The sequence below is a fragment of the Typopeltis vanoorti genome, chromosome 5 (assembly GCF_054136105.1).
Source record: "Typopeltis vanoorti isolate ZY-2024b chromosome 5, IOZ_Tvanoo_1.0, whole genome shotgun sequence".
In the NCBI taxonomy this organism is placed as follows: Eukaryota; Metazoa; Arthropoda; class Arachnida; order Uropygi; family Thelyphonidae; genus Typopeltis; species Typopeltis vanoorti.
In genome coordinates this window covers 97,857,983-97,885,093 of record NC_143553.1, presented here as the reverse complement: position 1 = coordinate 97,885,093, position 27,111 = coordinate 97,857,983, and the positions used below count along the sequence as shown (strand labels likewise).

The following is a 27,111-nucleotide window of genomic DNA, read 5'->3' as shown; positions in this document are numbered from 1 at the left end:
TGCCTGCTGTGAATATAAACATTGAGCTGATAGATTTGTGAAGACTGATTAAATGTGAAGTTGTTATATTAACTTGAGATAAGAAGATTTGTGTTTTGAGACTGAGAATTGTATATGATAGTTAGAACTTTGAATTGGCGTGAGTGACCTAAGAAGATATGTTAAGTTTATTGTGTAGTTCCAATTTAAAATAGATTTCTTGTATTTGTTAGCCATATCATATATTAAATGTTTTATTTTGTTGATCTAAATATTGTGTTTGCCTGAATTCCTTATTATTGCACCGTTCATAAATATTCGAATCTTGCGGGAACCCCAAGTAAAAATGATAATAGATGATTTGGCCTAATGAGATGACTGCTAACTTAATTTAGAACTGATCCTACTATTTATATAGACTAATCTAAGAATAGGGTGGTGCAGTATAAATATAAATTTCCCTACTTTTGGATCGGTGATCATTTCGTAATTAGTTGTATTATTCATAAAAGTGACTTGAAACTAGATAGATTTAGAACACGACAGAAAAGGTCGTCACGACAAATGGCGCAGTTGGCAGGATGTGATTTAATAGGTAGGAATTAAATTTAACAACTATAAGATAAGAAATTGAACTTAAGTTTAGTGATAATAATCGTAGAATTACTCCCTGAAATTTTAGAAAGTGAAATAATTAAATCACAGTGAACTGGTTATAATCTGGACTCAGGCAAAGATAAAAGTTAATTTTAAAGTAAAAAGATTGAATTAATAGAGATAGTAATTTATTAATCACTATGGCTGTCACATCAAGCTCAGAAATGAATGACAGTGAATTCTTTCGTACGGTAAACCCGCAACAGGTTTTTCCCCAATATTCAGGTGAAGAATCAGATGATGTACTATTTTTCTTTACCTATGTTGAAAAACTTAGAGAAATTGCAGGTTGGACTGATTTTCAATTGCTAGTTCTGATTAGAAGTAAATTGGTAGGTAAAGCAAAAACATTTTTGCATTCTTCTCCAATACTTCGAGAAACTTTTGAGTATTCCAAATTTAAAGAAACTTTGTTGTCTCAATTTTGTAAACTTAGAAGTGTAGGTCCTAACTTGTGGAAATTGCAGAAAATTGTTCAAAAGGATAAAGAGACTGTTACTGATTTTCACAATCGGTTATTAACATTGGCCAACAGTTTGAATGTTACTGGTGAAGATAAACCTCACTTAGATTGGGCTGTGTTCCAACAATTCAGACAAGGTGTTAGGCAAGAATTAAGAGAAACAGCCTACAAGAAGAAAATTTCTACTTTAGAAGAGTGTCTCAAAAGTGTTAAGGAAAAAGAACAAATACTAGGTGACCTTTATCCCTCAACCAATGCAAGTCTTGTGAATGTCGTGAATAAAACTGATAGTTCATTCAACCAATCAGAAATAGAAAAGAGAAGTAAAGCTGAAAAGGGAAAAGCAAAGAATACTGGAGAAAATTCAAGTAGTGTAAACTACGTGACAGAGAGTAAAGAGCAATTGGACAGGAAACTGATGACAGAAGTAAAAACTTTAATTCACCAGGAAGTGAATAAGTTAAATCAGCCTATAATGGATAGTCTTAATGAAGTTGTGAGACAGTTATCAGCTATTACTCTGAAATCTCAAGAAAATCAAAATCCCACTACGAATAAAATTGATGAGATGATCAAACATCAAGTTGAACAACAAAGTCAACCTATTTTAAGTAGTCTAGATAGGGTAATGCGAGGATTAAATGATGTTAGACAACAAATCTCTGCTATTCCTCAATCCAAGACAGAGATAAAGCAAAGAAATCCTCTTAGGTGTTACAATTGCAACAAAGTTGGACATTCTGCCAGGAACTGCTTCCATAACAAGGAAAACTACTTTAACAATAGATGGAACTCAAAGTTTGGATACAAACCCCACAGAAGAAATAATAGAATTCAGAAACACCAGGCACCTAATGATAGAATGATGACAGTTAGAGGAGAAATCCTAGGTTCTGAGTGTAGTATTTTATTAGATACTGGATGTAATGCTTCAACTATTAGAAAGGACTATCTCCAAAGTATAAGATATAAGTTAAGGAATAGTATTGCCAACCACTGGTCACCTTGAATTTGGCAAATTATCATCCCCCATATACCACTTTCTGATACCTGTCCGTCAGCCACCACTTATCCAAGCCAATAGTTTATATTCCAATCGCACATTTTCCATGCAACAGCCTATCATATGGTATCCTATCAAATGCCTTAAGAAAGTCTAACAATATCACATATCCATTCCTTTTATTCAACTCAGCTGTAACATCATTATAAAATATCAAAAATTCATTATAAAATATGAAAAAGAGCAAACTGCTTAGACATAACCACCTCTTAGTCAACAAACTGTTCCTCAGAAAGTATAGCTGGTTTTGTCTATTCATTTCCATATGTAAGTTACCAACGTCTCTAAAATGTCTACAATCACTCCAGAGATATTGATAGGTCAAGTTAGAAACATCAGTCTTTGCATCAGCTCCCATTGCATGAGGGTGATGCATCAGTCTTTGCATCACATTTGTGCAATGAGATCATCATACATTTTTGAAATTATGGATTTTACAACCGTGTTATAACTAACTCTTTTTATTATCCTGACATTGTAATGCAACTCAGCTTGTCTTGTATATTTGTATATGCTCCAGATGATGAGCTTGATATGAAGATCGAAACGTCGGGATAATAAAAAGTTAGTTATAACAGTTGTAAAATCCATAATTTCAAAAATGAATGCTGATCACTGTGTAACACTAAAAGAAAAGATCATCATACATTCTTTCCATTCCTCTGGTATCTTTCCTGAGCTAAGACTCAAATCACACAAACATGTTAAGGATCTAGCCAATTTGATTGAACAATCCTTTAGGAATGTTCAATAGGGACAGATGGGATAGTGCAAATATCCCATCTGTCCCTATCGACAAATTCTTATCCAGATTATGAAACAGATCTAGAACATCCTTCTAAATGAACCTCTATCTCTTTAACCAATCTGGTGGTAGCACTGTGCACTATGTTATATACATCAGGTTGACAGATCATGGCAAAGTGAGCATTCATTTATTTGCACTAACATATTTGTTTCTAATACAAGGGTACTGTCTACATTCAATAAAGTTATTCTTCTGTATTCATTCTTTGTTTTACTTTCAGCATAACGATAAAATTCTTTTGGTTTGCCTTGCCTGTGCAGCCAATTTTTTATACTCTAACTTAGCTTTTTTTGTACAACACTTATAACTTTTCTAGCCTGCACATTATATATTTCATAACTCTGTTCGCTTTTATTCTCAGGATGTTCCTCCCACATCATCATCATCATCTTCTCCTTATAGATCTCTTGCTTAATAAGGCTGAACATCCATTTACCTCCCTTTCTATTTGTTCTTTGAACTCTAAAGGCACATTTAGATACCATATCATTTAAGCTTTTTTTTTTTTTTTTTTCCCAAAGATTTCCAATTCACACTCAGTAATTGATACCGCGGAACCATGCTGTACTGACTTGGGAATATTCATATAGTTAGCTACTTCCCAAGTCAGTACAGCATAATTACTGTTGCCAACTGGTGGCAAAACAGCCATATTCTTAACTGAGACACCTTCTGACACTATGATCAAATCTAACACTGTTCTCAAGTTGCTTCTTTCACATGTTGCTTGAGAAAGGTGTCTCAAAACAGCTCAATAAATTCTCCTTTATTCTTATGAGTTTTTCTCTGCCCTAATCAATATTTAGATAATTTTAGTCACTCATAATAATTACGCATTTAGTACCCATCAAATGAACTACCAGGTCTGTAGCAACGCTTCAACATATATTTCATCCTGTTAGCCTCTACTTCATGCCAGATAGCCTCAACCTCACTGCTATATGGGATGTTATCACCATTATCACTTTCATGAGTTTCTATCCTAAATGGACTCAATTCATTTGATATCATTAGTAGTACTCTCCCCTCCCCTCCTATCTCTCGGGACATTCCTAAAAATACTATACTCTTTACACTTGATTCCAGTTACTATATCAAACTCTGAGGGCTAGGTTTCACTAATGCCAACAATTTTAGGCTTTTAGGCCAAAACATCTTTGCCAAAGCAACAAACTTACCTAATTATTTGTTTCTAGCATTTGTGTATAGACATAAGTTACCTCATTGCTATTTTTTAACTGTATAGTTTGCTTGGCCCAGCTGGACAACTTTCTCTTTTCCCTCTCCAGAAATGCCCAAAATACCCAAACCCAAAGCATAGTCCATTCCCCTTCAGCAGATTCATAGCTCATAGATGTTTGTATCACTGTTATGTCTGCACATCCCAGATGACCTTATATACACATCATCAGAGTTCCTCCCAAGATAACCTAGTTTTCCTGATTCTCTGCATTAGGGTATCATTCCAATAAATAATTTCTCTAGGCATCAAATGCCAAATCCATTCAAGTGCAGACCATCCTGTTATCAAGTATTTTTACCATGAAGCTTGTGCCCAGCTTTTCCAAATAGTCTGTGTAATCATTTGCTATCATCATCCTCCTATTTAACTTATTACGCTCATATCTCAGTAATAAAAAACCATGTTTATTTTCTCTTTTCTTTTTTGCTTCTTCCATCAGTCTCTTTTCATATCCTCTCACATACTATATGATCACTACTTAAATCATTAGTTCCGACAAACACTACTACCACTTCTTTTACTTTTCTTTTTTGTTTCACTATTGCCTTTGTTACATGCTTTATTTCCAGAGAAGCTTGATGTAGTGACTCCAATACCAAATGCAAATTTAATTACTGATGATATCACCATACCACATGACTTCTTTTTTCTTATATTTTAAATGACTTACATCATTATTATTATTCATTGATAATTTAAGAATTTCTGTGCTTTCCTTCCTGCTATTGTCCTCTTTATATTTCTTTTCCTGTCTTGGTTATTGTTTTCTGTTTTCTCCAACTCCCTGGTCAATTTTTGAATAATTCCTTTTAATCTTGAAATTTCATACATTCATTTTTGTTCATTTACGTCATCAATATAAGTACTTGTTTCTGGGTTCCATGCTATCATCATCATCCTTAACTTTCTATGCTGTTCTATTGCTCTGTCAGGCTTTTGGTACCGTTTTTAAAAACTTTCTTAATTTAACAGTATATCTTAAAATACATTAGTAAATGTAGTGAATACAATAAAATCGGTAAAAAAAAATCTAATCTAAAAAAAATACCATATAAATAAATAAATAAAATGCCTTATAGGAGCTCCAAATTACACACATCCACATGATAAAGCCTCATCCATTCTCTATACCCATTCATTTTCAAACCATCATCAATCACAAAAGGTAGTTATTATCAAAACTCTTATATGCTGTGTTTGCTCTGTTCTGTTGATTCTTTTCTGGTGAAAGTATCAAACATAATAAAACTTACATGACCATTTATAGATATAACCAAGCCATCATTAAGAAAATTACTGATAAATATCATCCTTCAACCAGGCTGTGATCAGATGTAAAAAGAGTTGCCATACCCTATCATAAAGTAACATTACAAATATCATGTTTCTTTGCAAATTTAAATCGAGTCTAGGAACATCAGGATTATATCAAATTCTTGGAATCTGATTGGTCTGGCATGCCTATTAATCACCACTGACACTAGACACAGTTCTTTGGAATCAAATCAATAATCTGCACTCAAATACATTTCAATTCAATTCCTTATCCCATCCCTTAAAACATGTTAAACTTTATGGCACTGTCAGAATATCAACTATTCTGATTGCAAGCCCATCTTCGAATTGTGGGAAATAATCATGTTAACAATTCAGTTTTTTTTATTTATTTATTTTATTTTAATGAATGATTTATGTAATTCCATAATAAACTAAATAAAACTAACCAATATTTCCTTTGAACGTTAATAATGAATTCCTTTTCTTTACTCAGCTGTAACCAAGTCATACATAGCAAGTAAGTAAACATGTTACATGACTCATATCAAATTTGAATGCTGCTAATAGATCATTTATTGTCTTCTTGATGATATCTTTGTAATAAGGAAGAAATATATTGGAGTTAACAAATTCTATAATTTTTTATGGCACTGTCAGAATATCACAGTAACCATTTAATCCTAGTGTTTAGGCTTAAACATTGATTATCATAGATGATAATGGTTCAGGAAATTGACAACGTCAATTAAATAATAACTAAAAATTTTGAATTATTTCCAATATTTTATGAGAGTTAAATTGGCACTTTCAGAGATTAATACAGTATGGTGCAATAAAAAACAGTACCGAATAACTACAATGATATAGGTTATGAAGTAAATGGGTGTGGAAGTTCAAGTACTGTTCTTTTTTTTTTTTTTTTCCTAGGGTCAATTGCATTAACTCACGCTAGTGATAGCCGATACTTTATAGTTTACTATATTCGGCATGAAACTCTCTGATTCCAATCTTTGAGTTTCTTATTCGGTTTTAAAACAAGGTGGGATTTAATATCCCCTTAATTTAAATAATGTTTACATTGCTGAAATGAAGCTCATTAGCTCTTTATATTTAAGTAACTTAATGGTTGAACCTGTTTGGAAACTCGTATAGCAGAGTATAAGTTCTTTTCACTATACAATTTGGTATTTTTGGTCTAGCTACTCACTGATGAAGCCTCAAAAAAGGCTGAAACCGGTCTGGGTAGTGACCTCCCACCATAATGTAATAACAGCATACATTTCCTAGGAAATGTGTTTTTACATTATGGAAAATACCTAAGAATAGCGATCAGAACTTTACCACCTTTGCTACGAGTTGTCCTGTATTGTACTACGTACTTCGCCGATACTTTATAGTTTACTATATTTGGCATGAAACTCTCTGATTCCAATCTTTGAGTTTCTTATTCGGTTTTAAAACAAGGTGGGATTTAATATCCCCTTAATTAAAATAATGTTTACATTGCTGAAATGAAGCTTATTAGCTCTTTATATTTAAGTAACTAATGAAACTATTCTCACACTACAAGCAGAGCTGTCAGCCACACTGAATGCCAGCCTTTGGACATCCCTTTTAGATGTCTCCAAAGCATCAGCTGACAAGGAATTCAAGAAAAGTAAAAAAGTTGGCACATCTAAAAGTTCACCAACCTTGTGAAAAATTTTCCAAAACCTCTAAGACTGCCTGAAAACAACGTAGTTAACCTGTCCTCCACTACCATCAAAGCAGATGCCATAACCATACTAAGTTGCAACAAAATTTTGCCATCATGCCCAGATATGTACTGACTAACGATTCCATGATCCAAATTAAGCATGGAATCTACACCCTTCTCTCCAGTGAGACCAGCAACATAAGGCTAGATAGAGCCAATGTGCTGTCACAAGTGAAACATCTCAAACATAACCCGCCCAACAGAGAACACAAATCTCTACTAATTCTTAAAAATAACAAAAAAAAAAAAAAAAAAAAAATCCTGTAAATGGATAAGGGCAATGAAACTGCAATTCTAAACCATTCAAGATTACAATAAAAAATAACTATTCTTCTTAAAGACCAATCTACCTACCACCAATTTAACTATGATCCCACCAACAAATAGATCACAACCGTCCATGCGATCCTAAAAATATCACATCCTGGCCAGCAGAGGTGACCAACTAACTACAATTCCGGCAGCCTGAAGCAGCCTGGTCACCTCTAGTTTTAAATATCTTATCACTGGATCCTCCCCAAATATATGGATTTCCAAAAATCCATAAAGAGGAAATACTACTATGCCCAACTGTAGACAGTATAGACTCACCTACCTACAAACTAGCCAAAGTGCTCTCTCTTATTACTAGAAACACCTTATCACAGATATAAAAAAAGAGCCTGTTTTAAGTCCAGTATATAAGACCTTGCCCTCCTCAACAAAGACCCAATGGTAAGCTTTGATGTCTCCTCCAATTTCATGAATATCCTACTTAAAGGCACCTTGCCTCTAATTCAAAAGCAGAATTTCCACCCAATATCTCGGTCCTGTTTCAGATCACTATGAACTCAGGCTATTTCGTTTGACAAGGAAAAATTCTACAAATAAACAGAAGACACAGCCAACACCCCCCCCCCCGTTCTCCTCCCCAGCAAACTTTTTATAGACATTTGAAACAAATGCCTTAAACTCTCCTCCTTCACCAACAAACCTATTTGGCTACATTAAGTATATGACATGCTTGCAATTTGGACATATGGCTTGAACACCATAAATATTGTCTTTTCCAATGTGAGCAGTCAATATCCAAGGATCCAATTCACAAGTATTCCTAAACACCTTAATACAAGGCAATCAGATAGATTTTTGGCCTTTACTGTCTACAGAAAATCCATGCGGGTACACACAAGTAAATACATTCATCAACAGTCATATCACACCCTCCTCCCAACAATACAACACTATAAAAACCCTATTCCACAGGAAAAATTAAGTTGCTCTGATAACACTACTCACCACAGAATTCAATCACATATAAAACACCGTTTTAGCCAATGGCTATATATACCCTTCCCCAACAGATAAAAAGAATACTAGCATCCCATACCCCACAAACATAAAGGTAAGAGAAAATCAACATGAAACTCACCTTCCCATTCGACTGCTAACATCTTTATCATCCATAAAACATTCTATATTTAGAGGCAATTCCTGAGGATTAGCACTAAGCTGTTTCTTCAATTTCTCACATTCTTGAAGCAGACGCACGATAGCCCTCCGATTTGACATCACATTTAGTTTATATTTATGGCAAAATTCTTCAGCAAAGAAACGTACCATTGCATTATCAAAATCACGACCACCAACATCTGTATCCCAAACTGTAGCTAACATCTGAAAAATCATAAAAACATTTTCATTTCAGTAATGCTTTACATTAGTGATAACCAAATTTTTGAATCAATTATTAATTATTAAGAAAACTGATTAGTTTCTTAATAGTTGATCTTTCAATTTATATTTAACATAGGAGTAATAAATCTGAAGTGAATTAATATATAATTATAAAAAATGAATTCAGAGTTAGGATGTTGTGTTAGAAAGAAACTTGGCATGCAGGCCAATGATGACTATTAGTTTTAATTACTGTTAAAAAAATTAAAAACTAAACTGTCATGAATATATCACAGCAACTTCATTCTGGAGAGCTTCCAATTTTTAAAATGTTAAATAATTCATTTCTTTTAGTTATTTTACTGCCAAGTTCCTGGTGAACCTTTGTGTAGTTTGAAATAACTTTTCTCCTTTAGCTGTTTGGAATACTTTTCTTTGCTGCATTTAGGAGATAGTATTCTTCCAAGTTATGTAGTCTTTGTCTAGGTCATCGGTTCCCAACTGGTGGTAAGCATCCACCCCCCCCAGGGGGGATGCTTACCACCAGTTGGGAACCGACACAAAAAATAATCGATACCAGTTGGGAACCGACACAAAAAATAATCAGTAATGGCAGAGAAACAAGTAAAGTAAACTATTTTATATTAAGTTAGGCACTGAACAAAAGTGTCAGTATTTAAAAACAGCTATTTTTAAAAAAAGGGGGTATAATTTATAGAAATGGGTTTAAAAGGAGTATGCAAGTGGAAAAAAGGTTGGGAACCACTGGTCCAGGTCATCACATCATGATATGTGTGATCTTTCAGCATTTTGTTTCCTTCATACTTGTATTCCTTCCAATTTGCCTTCTTTTTTTGGGTGGGTTTGGTCATTTTGGGTTAATATTAGGGTATGGTCACTTCCTACTGGTTCCAAGACAGACCAAATAGATTTGTCATGAAGATCTGGAGACACTGCAGTAATATCTAGAGCATCTTTTGTACCATAAGTGGGTTCTGCACTGTTGAGAGTTATTAGTCCTGTTTCATCTAAGAAATTATTCAGGTTTTCTTCTCTTGAGTTTATTTCTATAGAATCCCATAACAGGTGTTTGCTATTCATGTCTCCTAAGATAATGGAGTTTTCTTCAATGAGATGGGATAGGCTGGAAAGATTTGGTCCAGGTTTGTTTGGAGGATGATAACAATTGAATATGTTTAATGGCTTTTTACTTGGTTCCAGTATTTGGATTCCTTGTATTTCAGTTCCTTCTACTACTATATCTAGTTCAACAACTTTATATGGCAACTTTTGAATTAGTGTCAGAAGCCCTCCTCCATTTTGGTCAGTAGGCCAATCTTGTCGTATGATTCTGATAGTTTTTAATGTTTAGTCTGCTGGTTTGTCGAAGTTTGGTTTCAGATAATATTAGTATCATGTTTGTCAGCTAGTAGTAACAGTTCATTTAGTTTTTCTTTACTTTAAATTACATTGGATGATATTAATATTTCTTCTAATGATTGGAATGATTTGCTCATTTCTCAACTCTGACATCATCTACAAATCAAGAGTAGCATTGGCTGTCCTGTTAGGTAGCATAGTTATAATCGCTAAATATGTCTCCATGATGGGAGACATATTTTAAGGAAAATACTATAACCAAGTATTTTCCACTTGGTTATAGTCTAACCAAGTGGAAAATAAACTTCCAACATCTTTCTCTAACAGAGTACTTTAATAATTAGGTGGTACACCTCTTGGCAACTCGTATAGGTAAATATGACCTCTCCATTGCTTCTGCCTTAGTATCACCACTTCTGGGTCTGGCTCCCACTGATCAGACCTCAATAAAGGTCGAAACCAGTCTAGGTAGTGGCCCTTCCCTTAATGCATAGCATTATACATGCCTGCAAGGAGATGTGCTTTGCATTATAGGAGATACTGAGACAAGGAGTGATGAGAGCTTGGTCCACCTTTACTACGAGTTGCCTCAGTCCTGAAGATACTTCAGGCACAAACTTTGTTTGCTTACACTTGGGTAAAGGATTAAACTAAATTTATTATAGCTATTAAGTGGTCTCTATTCCTTTCTACTGCGTATATCCCCATCCCCTCCACTCCTGGATGACACTTCTGTAACAAGAGAGAATGTAGTTAATTGATGATATTTTTCTCTCATAGATCCACTTTCTTCTTCTCCTGAACATTCTATCTCTTCTTTTTGCCTCTTCTTTAAGTAATTTTATGAGCAGTGTTCACTCTTTTATGCCTGTATATACATAGCATTTGTATACAGATGCTATGTGTATAAGGTGTCAACACATATGTATACACCTGTGTATACAAATCAGTGTCTACACTGATATGTATATCAGTGTCTCTTTACTTTTCACCTTCAGACTTACCAAACCATTTTCTCTTCCTTCTCTTTCATTATGCCTACCTCTGTTGTTTGAAACAGCCTCTCTTGCTATCTTCTCAAAACAAATTAATTTTTTTCCTTTAGCATCTTGCTTGTACTGATGCATTATAAGTTTTTCATCCTTTCATATAATTTTAATATATATGTTTATTTTAAAAAAAAATTGAATGACACAGAGAATTAAATTCTTTACTGGTCCAAGAGATAATGTCTTAACTAAGATTTATGTAAGAAATGCAGCTGCTGTAATCAGTCACTGACCTAATAGCCTGGGTTCAAATTTCACTACAGATATGAATGTTTGCGAAAGTCTTCAGGTGGTAAATTATTTTTGTTGCCCAGTGTGTTACAGTACCCTTCTTAGCAAAAACCTTGAAGTGACCTGAAAAAGTTTCATGTTTAATTCTTTAAAGCAGTGCTTCCCAAACTTATGGATGGCAAGGCCTCCCTTGGAAAAATTGAAATATTTCACAGCCCCCATCGAAAAAAAAAAATCATAATGCAGAAATATATTAATATAATTGTATTTATATCGAAGATTTTGCATTTGTAATCTTTTTTGTGCTTCTTATCATGAAACTTATATGAATAATCATATATTTACTAATATTCATTAAGCACCGAAATACGCAGGAAGCAAAATTTGTGAACCAACACCAATGTGTGATTTTTTCCATTAAATATAAAAAAGAACAAAAAAAGAAATAATAAATAATAAAAATTAAGATTTTTATTATTTTTTTTAAGATTAAAAAAAATCTACTTAGTCTTAAAACATTTTAAATTTGTTTTCATTATTTCACGGCCCCCTCAACAAAACTTACATCCCCCGAGGGGGGGGGGACTGTGGCCCACAGTTTGGGAAGCGCTGCTTTAGAGCATGGAAACCAGATTATTTAATGATTACTAAGACACAGAACTAACATGCAGGCTTAAAGATTTTTTTTGTGGGTGAAATTCGCATTAAAAATTTGTCTTGGACACATTAAATATATTGTTATAATCAGGATTTACAGATAAATCAGTGAGATCAACTTTTGTTACACAGAAGCACATATCAGTGACTTGCAATAGTTTTGTAAAAATGTATGATAATAAGAATATTGTGGTGCATTGATTGGGTGAGCAGGAGATATATGAGGAATTAAGTAAACTTAATGTTAATAAAATAATAGGACTTGACAATATATCACGATGTATCTTGAAGGAATGTTCCAGGGAATTAACAGTACCCTTGGTGCAAGGAGATGTGCTTTGCATTATGGGAGATACTGAGACAAGGAGTGATGAGAGCTTGGTCCACCTTTACTACGAGTTGCCTCAGTCCTAAAGATACTTCAGGCACAAACTTTGTTTGCTTACACTTGGGTAAAGGATTAAACTAAATTTATTATAGTCTAACCAAGTTGAAAAAAAATTAAATAAATAAAAATAAACTTCCAATCACTTAATAGCCTTTGAAATGGGAACCCAAATGCTGTTCTTTGGAACAGTCTTCCCCCCCCCCTCCCCCACACACACAACCCCTCTCTCTCTCTCTCTCTCTCTCACTGTTTTTTCCCCAAACATCAAAACACTTAGCTTTTCAAGAAACACTCAAACAGATTCCTTCATTTTCCTTAGCATCTTGCTTGTACTATAGGTTTTTTTCAACCTTCCATGTGGGGATTTGATATACAGTGATACCTCGACTAACGAAGATAATTTGTTCTGGAATTACATTCGTTAGCCGAAACGCGATTTCCCGTAGGTTTCTATAGAAAATCGTTTAATTCGTTCTGGATGCTGTCTACTATTTAAAGATAAGTTTTATAAAATAGTAAAAAGGACACTATAAAAGGGCAAAAACTGACCAAAGGCTGAATTGAACAACTACCCAATTAGATGAAGGAGAATGGAAAGTAGAATGAAAAACTGACGATCTTTACACTATTATATACACTTTGTTAAACTGAAAATATGTACACAATGTTTTTACTATTCTTCTTCCAAATTTTCAAAGTTTATTCAAGGTAAGTCTCCTCTTCTTCAGTAGCTGGCCTCTGTCTCTTTGCTAAAGGAGAAGTCAAAAATCTGTCCAAAGTTGATTGAACTTCTCTTTTTTTCAGAATGTTTTTAAAGTGATTCAGACACTTGTCTTCAACCAAGGCACAAAGTCTGTTCATTTCAGCTTGTTGGGATGCCACTTTGTAGCCAAAGATTGAAACTCTTAACAGTAGTGCAGCATTTTTTTAATGTCATCTGTTGGCATTCTTCCCTTTTTATTGCTGTCCTCCTTCTCCTCTGATGAGCACTCTTTATCTTCCTTGTCTCTTTCCTGATTCAGTTGCTTTTTTAACTCTCGAAGATCTTCTGTTCTCATATCTTTTGAGTGTTCTTCAACTAATTCTTCTACATCTTCTTCATTTACCTCCAAATGTAATGCTTTTCCCAAGGAGACTATCTTATCTATAATGTCAGCAGGGCCGGCGGAAGCGGGCATGCAGAGCATACGGGTGCTGCTACAAAGGGGGCGCAGGGCATGGGTCATAAGTTCATTTTTAAGAAACAAAATTTTTATCATAAAAACAAAAAATTCTTAGAATGATCAATATTAAAATAAATAAGGCCGGATAAAAATTTTTAAAAAATTGTATATTGCCGGCTGTTTACAATTTTGCAGCAAGAGCAGGCTAAATGCTTGCCTCCAGAATCTAAAGTGAAACGGTGAACGGTTTTTATGCGCAGAAACGAATTTTCATACAAAACATTTGTTGCTACGTAACCAGTCATATGGTACTGTAAAAACTCGATTATAGTTTAAATATTCCAAAGCACATTACATTCGATTGTTTACTTAGGTTAAGTCCCATGTGAATATTGTAAAAATAAACTTCGTTTGTCTCTGTATAGTGTTTTAGATGTTATTGTAAATAACACTCTGGAAGTTAACTGTATATACTGCTTTAATAAGAATATGTTAGAGTGTTAAAAACAAAGGCAATGTTTATATCACCGAAGCTGCATGTAATAGATCTACATGACAGCATTAGAAAGACTGTTATTAAAATTTGTTTGTATGAGAAAGGCTTGCATGCTCTAAGTGTAAACATCTGCTAAGTCAGTCAGAAAGGTTCAAACAACTTTCCGATGGCCAGCAACTTAATTAAAAGAAAGCAGAGGAGAACAAAAGGTGTGCCGAACTTGAAACTTAAGACGAAAGAATCATACTGATTCTTTGGGAGTTTCCAAACTTCATGCAAGGTCTCAGAGGAGGTATAATAAAAAGGGACTGAAGCAAACAGAAGGGGCTGCACGAATTCAGAGATTGTTACAGAAGTAGAGGGGGGCCCAGTTCCAGAGACGTCCACAGAGAGACAGGAGAGGCTGCCTGGTTCCAGATGCTGTCAAAGAGGAGGCAGCTCAGTTCCAGACATTGCTAAAGCTGTTCGGTCCCAGTTGCTGAAGAGAGACAGAGCTGCTTGTTCCAGACATCGTCAGAGAGCATCCCAGATCCAGACGTTGGTTGAGAGAGGAGTTTTCCACTTCCAGAAAGGAGCTTCTCGGTTCAAGATGTCGCTAGAGAGAAACGACTTCTAGGCCACAGACAGGGCTTTCAAATTGCCAAAAGGAGAAGTCCCAAACGCCATAGAAGAGAAAAGTTTCCACTCCAGAGGGATCCTGATTGACAGCTGACAACAGTTTCATTTTTCTTGGAGGTAGCATTTTCAGTTTCTTAGAGGCGGCAATTCAAGCTACTTGAGACAGCAGTCGTCCAGGCATTTTCGGCGAGCCCAAGTAGAGGAGAAAAGGCAAGTCAAATTTCCCGAAGTACCTTCGCTCGTAAGTTTTTCTTTTCACCGTGGGAGAATAACATTTTTCCGGAACTGTACAAGTCCTGCTACATTCCTGATTGATATAGCCGAAGCCAAAATTCCAGATGAAGATCTGAGATGAAAGAATTTCCATAGAACTTTTAGTGAAAGACTTTTGACTAATTGTGAGATAAAGAGCCTTTGTAAGTTCAAAACTTTTATATAATTCCTCTTATAGTTGTATTAGAAAGACTTTTAAGATATATGTTTAATGTTTAATAAGGTAAAGAAGTGTCCTTAAGAGAATCAATTGGCATGTTAGAAGTTGATATCAAATTTGTAAAGATAACTTAACAGAGAGATTTAGGTAACCTCTTTGCGAGTAAGCTTGGAGTTTAATAAGTAAAATTTGTAAACTGAGAGTAGATAACGTTTTGTGTTAAAGTATTTTAAAGTTGAAGAAAAAAGGTTCTAAATTTTGCTCAAGAGTTTTTATAGAAGGATAGAGAAAGCAATCTCCCTAATGTTTAAATTCGTGTACATTTCATACTAATGTAAATAAATGTTATTTGACTTTCTTGTAAACATAGCACGTAATAATATAAACAAGAGAGATTCTGAGAGAGAGAGAGAGAGAAAGCGCGCACAGCTACATTAGAATAAAGGAGAATAAAGTATAAAGTAAAGAAAAAAGACATCACAAGTAATTAATAGAAATTACAAGTATACAAAGTTAAAATAATAATAAAATTTTACAATGTTGCAGTAATGACAGGATAGCAACAGTAGATTTATAACAGTACACATCTCAATAGGCTACTGACAGTAGCGCAGCGTGGACTATTGTTTCGTCTCTGTGTCGTGTTGTGTAATAATTTCTTGTTGGTATAAAATAGAAATGGAATCAAAAATTAAAAAAAAAAGTTATCTGCTGCACAAAATCGTAAGCGTCATGCTGCAAAAGAAGCAGATATTAAGAAACAAACTGGGGCTCTTAATAAATTTGTTAAAATATTAAAAGATTCTGATGCAGATTGTAATCAACTCGATACATCAGAAATCAGAGTTGACGAACCATGCACATCATCCAGTTTGAATGAAAGTACTATTACAACTGTTGAACAAGATAACAAGACACAAGATTTAAGTGAAAAACAGTTAGGAGAAGTTAAATTAAGGGGATATTAAATCCCGCATAGTTTTAAAACCGAATAAGAAACTCAAAGATCAGAATCAGAGAGTTTCTTGCCGAATATAGTAAACTATAAAGTATCGGCAACACTAGCATTAGCCAATGCAAGTGATCCTAGTACGTAGTACAATACCGGGCTTATTAGCTTATTAGTTCTTTATTCTTAAGTAGTTAGGAGAAGATTTAGTTGTAGTTAACCACGAAACTAACACATTGTTAGTCTCTGTAAATTTAGAAGATCCAGGTGAATGGGGACATATTGATGAAAAATTATGAGTTGTTTTAATTGAAATGGGGCCTGTTCAAAAGAAAAATATAATATCCCAGAGATACATATGGTTGTAAATTTGGCGATACGTATTATAATAGAAAAATGGAAAATGGGAAGCTCGTGCCAAGAACATGGCTCATTTATTCCGAAACTTTAAATTCTGTTTTTTGCTTTTCTTGCAAACTTTTCGCACCTACCGAATCAAGTAGTCTTGTAGAAGGTTATAACGATTGGAGAAATGTAAGTACAACTTTGCATAGACATGAGACTAGTTTAGCTCACATGAAAAATTTCTTAAAATGGAAGGAACTTGATAAAAATTTAAAAAACAAAACTACTATTGATTGCCAGACTCAAAGCATGTATGAAATGGAAAAGAAACATTGGACGAGTGTTTTAGAATGCTTGATTAAAATTATAAAATTAATTGGTAGCCAAAATTTAGCTTTTCGTGGATCATCTGATAAATTATATGAAAGGAATAACAGCAATTTTTTAAAATTAGTCGAACTGTTTGTGAAGTATGATCCTGTTAGAAAATCATGTTGAAAGGACCCTACAAGAAAACAATAAAGTACACTATTTGAGTAAAGACAGTCAAAATGAAATATTGGAAACTTTAAGTAATGCAATCAGGGATACAATTTTATTATCAATTCGAAAATCTAAATATTATTCCATAATTTTAGACTGCACACCTGATGCAAGTAAAACAGAACAAATGACCATTATTATTCGCTTTGTTTCCTGTGACAATGGAATTGTCAAGATCAGGGAAAACTTTTTAGGTTTTGCAGATATATCAGATTCCACAGGACATGGTTTATGTGCAACAATAGTGGAAAACAACTGGAAAAATGGAATATTCCCATTGAAGACATGTGAGATCAAGGGCATGACAATGGGGCAAATATGAAAGGGAAAAAACGTGGGCTCCAAAATTTGCTTTTGAACAAAAATCCTCGAGCTTTTTACGTGCCATGTGCTGCTCATACTCTAAATTTAATCATTAACGATGCAGCCAAAGTGAATGCAGATACAATTAGTTTCTTTGCAATTATTCAAGAAATATATAATTTCTTTTCATTCTCTTACAAACGTTGGGCAATTATTTTAAAGTTCGTAAAAAATTTAACATTGAAACAATCATCAGAAACGCGATGGGAAAGTAAAATTAATGCAATCCGCCATCTACAATATCAGTTAGGAGAAATTTACGATGCACTTTTTGAAATTTTAAATAATGAAAATTTTAATAAAGAAACTCAGCATGAAGCACAAACATTATGTGCTAAAATGAAGGACTACAAATTTATTTGTTCTCTTAAACCTGTGAGTAAAATGCTTCAAGACAAAAATATGAACATTACGCTTGCTTTAGAATCTATCAAAAACTTAAAAATATTCTTACAAGAGTATCGATCAGATACAAATTTTAAAGAAGTTCTAAAAACGGCAAAAGAACTGAGTGAAGAGGTGGATGGAGAACAAGAATTTAAAACTGGTACAGAAGTTTCACGACGAAAGAAGCCACGACAATTTGACTACAAGCATCATGACGAAACGCCACAATCGCCAGAAGATAAATTTAGAGTGAATGTGTTTTATACACTTCTAGATGTTGCAATGTGTTCATTAATAGAACGTTTTGAACAACTAAAGGATATGATAATTTCAGTTTCTTGTATAGATTACTACAAATTAATAACGAAGATTTACGAAAAATTTGTGACGATTTAGAGATTCTCTTCAAGGACTGCGACAATAAAAACGTGAATGCAATAGAACTATATGATGAGTTATGTGCTTTCCGGGATATTTTTCAGGAGGATAATTTAAATATTCAAAAGCCCTTTCGATATTCTTAATTTTATTGTGTCCAATAATTTATCTTTCCCTAACTTTTCAATTGCTTTAAGAATACTATTAACCTTACCTGTTAGTGTAGCGAGTGGTGACGTTCCTTTTCCAAGTTGAAATTGATTAAAACCTACTTAAGAACAAGTATGTCACAAAAAAAGGCTTGTTAGTTTGGCATTAATAGCTATTGAAAATGATGTATGTGCGGAATTAGATGTTAACACCATTACCTCTAATTTGGTGAATATGAAATCAAGAACCCTAAAATTTTAATAAAAAAATTTCAAGTATATTTATGTAATTTAATTTATTTTCTGTTATTCTGTAAAGATTTTATTTTTTGAATACTTATATTAATATTAATAAAATGTTCTAATTATTATTTCTGAATTCTTTTCTTATTTTCTCATCTATCTCGAGTTTCTTTTATTTTCCTAAAAGATAGTTCCACTTATAAAAATTATTAAAAAATTTTTACAACTTACTAAGAATTTAGTAAAATGCAAGAATTTTTTAAACTTTAGTTCAAATAAATTTTAACTTTAATTAAAATTCATTTTAATTTTGTTAGTGATTTGGGTCGGTGAGAAGGCTATAATCCCTGTATCATTATATTCAACGATTAAAGAAGTGGCTTTATCAAAATTTGCTTCAACTTTTGAGAATTTTTTGAATATTCGGGTTTTTAATGATTATCCTGCCTAGTCAACACTCCTGGTTCGTTACATTTAGCAAACCAACGTGTGGCTGTTCTCTCAAAATTTATTTAAGAAATTTCAAATAATTTAAATTTTTATTATCATAAAAGAACCACACACGCCTGGATCGTTACAGGGGCACTTAGATAGACATTGCATGCGGGCAGCAAAGACCCTAGGGTCGGCTCTGAATGTCAGCATTTTCAGCAGCATCTTGAACACTGGAAACAGCACTTCTTATCTTGCAGCAGTCTGGCCATAACTTTTGCCAGGCAGCATTAAGTGTCCTAACTGACACTTTGTCCCATGCCATGGCAATGACTTGAATAGCATGAAGGATATGATAATGATCCTTCCAGAATTCCCTCAGAGTCAGACTGGTAAATGAAGTTGCATCAAAACATCTTTGGAACATAAACAAGCCAGTCGGGTTAGTAGGTCTCCCCTATGTGATGTGGTCAGCTCATTTCTTTGTCACACACATACAGATGGAAAAGATAAGCTCCTGGAATGGCTCGACCATTCATGTTTGCTGCTTTATGTTAGCGCGTGCATCCACTAAAACATTCGTTAGCCGAGTCCAAAAAACAGCAAAAAATCTTCGTTAGCCAAAACATTCGTTAGCAGGATCACTCGTTAGCTTGAGGTATCACTGTATATTAAAAATAAAATAAATAAATAAAACTGTAATGAACAGTTTCGTGTTTAATTCTTTAGAATTAAACATTAAACATCTCTCAGACCAATTAAGATCCAGCAAAGAACTGGATCTTAATTGGTCTGAGAGAGAATAAAAACTAAGATGCAAAACAAAATCAAATGCTGGCCTAGTTGGCTAAGTGGATAGTGAATTTCATACATTCATTCATATCACAAATATGAATGAATGTATGAAAGATGCGTGTTCATGCAGTCTTAAAAGAGAAAAACACTGTCTGTAGTTATACCTATAGAAGATGCAAAAAGCAGAAACAGGATGTTTGTGTGTGTGTGTGTGTGTGTGTGTGTGTGTGAGAGAGAGAGAGAGAGAGAGAGAATCTCTAAGAGGAAAATGACATAAATTAATTGAATTCCTTCTTGTTGCAGTCGAGTCAAATCAACAGGCTGGGTTCAAATTTCATCACAAATATGAATGAATGAATGTATGAAAGATGTGTGTTCATGCAGTCTTAAAAGAGAAAAACACTGTCTGTAGTTATACCTACAGAAGATGCAAAAAGCAGAAACATGATGTTTATGTGAGAGAGCGAGAGAGAGAGAGAGAATCTGTAAGAAGAAAATGACATCAATTAATTGGATTCCCTCTTGTTGCAGTTGAGTCGTTTCTGGGGAGGTGGAGGAGAGATATGGAAATAGAGATGAGTAGAGATTGCACTCAATAGTCTTTGAAAGGGGAACCCCAATGCATACTTACCATTTGAAGAGGTGCTGAGTGTCTAGCATTATGCTATTTCAAAATTAGATTTGCATTTGTTGTATGCTTCAATGTAGCCTGAGAATAAGGCTGCAGTTCTTGTGTCAAGCAACAAGTATGCTGAATTTTTTGGTGAACTGCATTGGTATACCTCTTCTTTAAATCACAGACTGAAAAGTGAGTGGAAATTTTGAATAGAATATTATTATTATTATTATTTTATTTCTTCCATACCCAAAAGGCAGAAGAGCCTATAGCAAAAAAAATGCTGTGTGTGGGGGCAGAGCCAGGAGTAGAATAATCTGTTGATATTTTTCTTGAACTGGAGATTGTAGTCTTTTGGAAATGCTTCATGGGGGGAGGCTGTTTCACAGGATCGAAGTAGAAGGAATGAATGGGAGTAACAGGTTTGGTGAGCATGCAGTTCATCTGTAAAGAGATGTTAAGCAACTGTTGCTGAAGTTCTTGTAGATCTGGCAGAAATGGGAGGAATAATAAATGCCAGTTCTGTTGAACAACGGCCATGGAAATATCTGTAACAATCAAGGAACTGATCTTCTGTGGGAAAGTGGCTCAAGAGAGTCTGCAAGAGAAGTGTCATTAATTAACTGAAAACTGCCCTTTTTTGAAGAATCAAGAATTTTTAGAGGTCTTAGGTGTACCACCCCAAGCAAGAGATTTGGGGTGGTACACCAAATCTAATGTTTGGGATGGTACACCTATCCAACCAACATTGGAGTATTCCAATGTTGGTTGGATTTGGGATTTATATAAAATAAGTAACTTTTCAGCAGAGACATACCATCTTGAGCAGAAAAGGATGCCAAGTTTTTTGAAAGCTGATGATGCTATAGAAGTGATATGATTGTGCCATGAAAGGTTTGGGAGTAAAATCAGTCCAAGATGGGAGATCTGTTCTTGAGTGATGAGCTGAGCATTATCAAAAGTAAGTGGAGATGTGAGGCCTTTTTCTATTTACAAGAAAACGAGCAAAACTGTGTTTTGAAAGCACTGAAGTTGACTAGGTTGCTTTCACCTCCAATCAAGGATACCAAGGAGATCCGTATTCAGGGCACTTATTACATATGACCTTGAAGCCTGAAATGTTTAGGCACTGCAAGGCTTGTTGAGTAGGAGTAGTGTGTGTGCTATCATCAACAAAACTGTAAATAGGTTAAGTGAAATGATAGAACCCTGAGGGACACTGGCATTGACAGGAAAGTCTAAAGAGAGAGAACACAATCCACCATTATACATAAGGAGAGGTCCAAAAGAAAACTGGCAAATCCATTTACACAAGAATGCAGGCAGTCCAAATGATGGTAATTTGTTGAGAAGCTCTCAATGCCAGAGCCTATCAAAAGCTTGGAAATGTCAAGAGCAATGGCACAGGTTTCTCCGAACCTTTCCATGGAAGAGATCCAAAGATGTGTGACACAGGCCAGGAAATCTCCTGTGGATCTAGATTTGAAAAATCTGTACTTGTGGTCACTAATTAGTTAGCAGTTCTCAAGGTGTTGAAGAAGCTGACCATTGATAACATTCTCCATTACTTTTTGGCAAAACTGATAATGAGAGCAACAGGTCAATAGCAAACCTTTATCTCCTTTTTTTTTGGGGGGGGGGACTGGTTATATATGGGTTTCTAGCTGAGTACAGTTTAGTGAATAGATGATAAAGAGGGCACAGTTAGTTCAGAGCACATCTTTTGAGCACAACCAAGAATGTTGAACTCTAGGGAGCTCAACAAGACTAAAAGAAAAGGCTGTAGTTCTTGTCTCATAGTCTGTAATCAAGGATACTGAGGAGATCATTGTTCAGGACACTTATTACAAATGATCTTGAAGCCTGAGATGTTTGAGCACTGCAAGGCTTGTCAAATGAGTAGAATGAGTAGAGTGTGCTGCTTACTGTTCAACATAGTCATTGCCCATAGAGAGTAGCATGACCATGAAAAGGAGGAATAAAAGCCACATAAGTTCCCTATTTGGCACTGTTGTAAAGCCGGAGCATGCAAGGGTGTGAATGGTTGAAGGCAGGACATTCCACCAGAGATTATTATACAGGTATCTCCATCTCCACACAGTCAGAAGGCTCATTGCAGGATATCCATTATTCACACAATATCTATCATCACGGGGGAATACTGTGTATCAGATTTTTACCTTAAGGAATAGAAGTATAATGTTATAACATTATACATAAAATATATGTATAATGGGCTTAGAAGCCCATTATACATATATTTTATGGATTTTGCCAAAGCATTTGACAGTATCGACAGAAAAATATTATGGTTAATTATTAGAAGCTATGGAATTTCTGACGAATATGTGAGAATTATCAAAGAAATGTATAAAAGAAGTAAAATTGTACTACTGCACAGCAAACAACATCAGAATGATTTGAGAAAAGTAATGGAGTGAGACAAAGTTGCATAATGTCTGGTTTACTGTTTAACACAGTCTGATTGGATTATTAAAAAAAAAAAAAAAAGTTAGGTGTGAGAAGAGATATGAAATGCAAGTCTATATCACAGTTGGAGGATCTAGATTATGCAGACAACTTAATCAATGATATACAAGCAAACTTGGTAGCTTTATATACAAAGCTTCCAAACTGAAAAGGTTGGTTTATTTAAAATAAATGTGATTAAAACAAAAGTTCTCAAATTGATCAGAAAATGTCAAAGAAATTAAAACAGATCAACATGCAATAGAAGAGGTTAAAAATTTTATACACGTGAGTGCTAATATCGACTGATGTTGAGGGTGGAACTGATAGGGATATAAAGCCAAGACTAGTGAAATACAAATGCTACTTTCAGAATATTAAATAACATATGGAAATTATCCTATTATCATAATAAAACCAAAATAAAAATCTTCAATAGCAATGTTAAGGCCATAGTATTATATGAATCAGAGACATGGAAATTGACTAAAAAACAAGAAAGTGAATTAAATAGTTTTCAAACAAAATGTCTGTGTAAAATATTAAAAATCTTTGGCTGCAACAAATAACAAATGATGACTTATATAAATTGACTGAGCAAAAAAACATATCACCAGTGAATTTAAAAACAGATGGAAATGAAATGGGCAAGTACTGAGAATGGATAGCAGAAAGATTCCAAAAGTAGCTTTGTCATGGATTCCAGAAGGGAAAATGCCTAAATTAACCCAGCAGAGAATGAAAGAAAAACAACTGGTTGGAAGAGCTGGAGAAAAGTTGAATTGGTGGTGCAAGCAGAGATGTCTAGAAAGAAGTGGATTTTGGCCTTTTGTGCTATGAGGCACAAAGAGGATAGTGATTCTCTTTGTGCCTCATAGCACAAAGTTTTATTTTATAAGTAAAACCTCTCCTTAAACTCATTTGCTGCACTCATAATCATCCTCTAAGCAAAAAATCTAGTCCTAGCACCCTTGATAACTACAATCTTACACAATTTCCATGGATGGCCTTTGGTTCTTTTCCTTTCTGTTATGTACTAAAAAAGTCTTTGATGTCAATCCTATAAAACTCCTTTAATAACTTATATGCTTCTATCATGTCTCTTCTTTTTTTGCCTATCAGCTAGTTTTTTTTGAAGCCTAATAGTCTTAAAAGTCTATTCTAAAAGGGAGCAGTCCATAGACCTGTCACAATCTTGATAATTTGTCTTTGGACCCCCCCCCCTCCATCACGTTTTTCATTCCCACAGAATTTGGGTGACCAGATATGCCTACAATAGTCCAGGTGTGACCTTATTAAAGCTTTATAAAGGTAAACAATATCTCTATCCCTGCTTGTTAATGTGTGTTCTTCAACAACCATTTAATCCGACGTGCTGCTTTGGCTACCTTTGCAATATACCCTCTCAACTTTACAATTTGCAATGCAAGTTTGCAATTTACAACCTTACAACCACTTACAGACCACATAAAAAATTAACATCCCTTATTATTATCTAGACCTACCAGGTCACTTGCAGTTGCAAATAGTCCAATTTTGGCCAAATAGTCAATATCAGAATTTCTGAACACATGTATCACATCAGGTTCCACCATTACAGCCACTCTTTTGCACTGCAGCAAATACATATAAGAGAGGATATGTCTGAGTCTTTCTCCTCTCAATGCATGTTCCTCCTCTTTTTTTCTCTCCACCTTTGAAACACTAAATCCAATAGTAAACTCAAACAGATAAAGTGTCACTGCATTTAAAATAAAAAATGAGCCTCACACTCAAAAAATATCCCTAAAAATGTATTAGACACCTCTTCCACATAACATTTGTGGTAACATAGGCAAATGTTGTTGCATAATAGGCCAAACCATAGGCATGCATGCGCACGCATGCACACACACGAACATAGCCAAACCAATCATAATATACAATATTGCATTGATTTGCATTTTAGATCATCAAGAAAACACACACATAGCCAAACCAATCACAATATATAATACTGTATTGATTTGCATTTTAAAAGATCAACATGAAAATTTTTCAGAAAGATAGCATCTAAAAATCAATAAATAACTTTCGCATTCCCTTTATCAACTTCTGTGGCATTAACACCAACATAAATGATACACATCATCATCGCTTATAAACATCCAGACTAGACCTCAACTCTTGACAGAAAGCCAAACTGCAGCTACAATGACTACATCCCACCACAGTTCAAGTTACACACGTGATTCATTTTGCCACAAAGGGTGACACCTATGCCTTTGTGAGTTCTGACACTGCTTGCTAAAGAATGTCTAATTTAGAAAGCACTAAAAACGTAAAGCCTTTTGACCTCCTCTAGTTTAAAGTATTCTTTGCAATGTTCAGTAACATTTATCTACTGTATTTTTCACTATCCAGATTCTGAAAACTACTCTGACCTCTCCACTTTTTATCCATGAAACTCAACTTTCTGCAGTCCAGTTACCCAAATAGTGAAGTTGGCTTCCCAGGTAACTCCCTTTTCCAACATAACTGATCAAGCCAGTTATGTTGGAAAAGGGTATCTATTGTATCTACCTACCAGGATTCTTGATGATCCTCTCCATACCCTTGATCTTTCTTCTTTTCTTTACTTCTCCTTCCAGATACATCATATAGGTCAGAGCTTCTTAAACTGTGGGTCACGACCTGAAATGGGGTCGAGTAACCAAATGTGGGGGTCGTGAAAAATTTGGCAACAATAAAAGGTTTCTGAACACGCAATGACCAAAAATTAATTCAGATTTGAGGCTATTGTTTGTAATTCTTTATGTAAATGGTAAAATTATTATGTATACCAGAGAATTGTTTTAAAATAAATTTCTTCATGATTTATTATCGGTAAATGTTTGATGTGTATACCTATTTTATATACCTATACACCCGGGGTTGTGTAAAAATTTCTCGGGCGAAATGGGGTTGCGAGTGGAAAAAGTTTAAGAAGCGCTGATATAGGTGACCTCACTTCTAGGTAACTCGGATTAAAATTCTGTGCAAGTTTCCTGTTATGTAGACAACCTTGTGTCCTCTGATATTCAAAGGCACAAGTGGGATGACCTCTAGTACTTCTAGTCTTATTATATGATGAATGGAATAATGAGCCATAATTGAGAAATAACAACTCGCTGTGGATTTAATACTTACATAATATTTTTTATTTAGTACAATTTTGCCCTAGAATCTTCAGTATGACTTTAAAATTAAACAAGTAGAAGAAAAACTAGAAGGCACAACAATGAAAACATGTGAGCTACATCTACATGATATAGAGTGGCACAGTCTAAAATACATTAAGGTTCTAACTGTACAAAATTAATCAAGAAACAAAGTATGATGGAATGAAGTTATCCTTATAATGGGAAATGGCACTTCATGCACTCCATAGGAAATATTTATTTATTTATTTTTAATTAATATTTTCTCTCTTGCTTAATTTTGTACAGTCAAGACCTGAATGTGGGTTGCTTAAGTGTCAAAGCCAAATAACTTGGAGGAGACCTCCACATTACCTTTCAGGAATGCAGAGAACCAAATGAGGTTTCTGATCTAATGTCCACATAGCGTGTGCCCTGTTAGTATCTACTTGATACTGGATGAACAAGGATGGGCTGGCACTTTGGGACTTAGCTGACCACATTATACTCTATTAGCTTAAACCACAGATGCATGAGATTTCATTATGGCTGGGGGTGTCACCCAGTTAAACAAGGCCTCCATTGTTTTTGTCATTAATTGAAAAGCAATCAAACTTGCAGAAGAATTGGAAAAGCACCATGTGAACATAATTGTTGACAAAGAAGACAAAAACTGGTGAATATCTTACTAAATAATAAGTAGAGGATGTTTTCAGGCAGTAATGATCAAAGGAAAAGAAGGAGTAGCAATATTCAATACCAACCATGAAGATAAACTTCTTGATTGAAGGCAGTTTTAAGTGGGCAAACTTCAAAATAGTAAAAATGAAACATATTTGTGCCTATGATCTCACAGAAGGTTCTTCCAAGGAAGAAGTGGAGGAGTTTTTCTGAGTCATTAGAACAGGAGCTGACATAAAGAAAATTGAAAAAGTAGTCCTTGTTGGAGATCTGAACAGCAGAGTA

At 34.5% G+C, this 27,111-nt stretch overlaps 1 protein-coding gene across 1 annotated transcript in view; it reads right to left on the bottom strand.

Annotated features, from left to right (window-relative positions):
- The window catches only part of LOC150106679 (heat shock 70 kDa protein 4L-like), a 371,849-nt gene that overhangs the window by 225,762 nt on the left and 118,976 nt on the right, over nucleotides 1-27,111 (bottom strand). Inside the window, exon 6 of the mRNA XM_090392631.1 lies at nucleotides 8,659-8,903. Coding sequence (XP_090248757.1) covers nucleotides 8,659-8,903 — 245 coding nt within the window. The remainder of the gene's footprint in view (nucleotides 1-8,658; nucleotides 8,904-27,111) is intronic.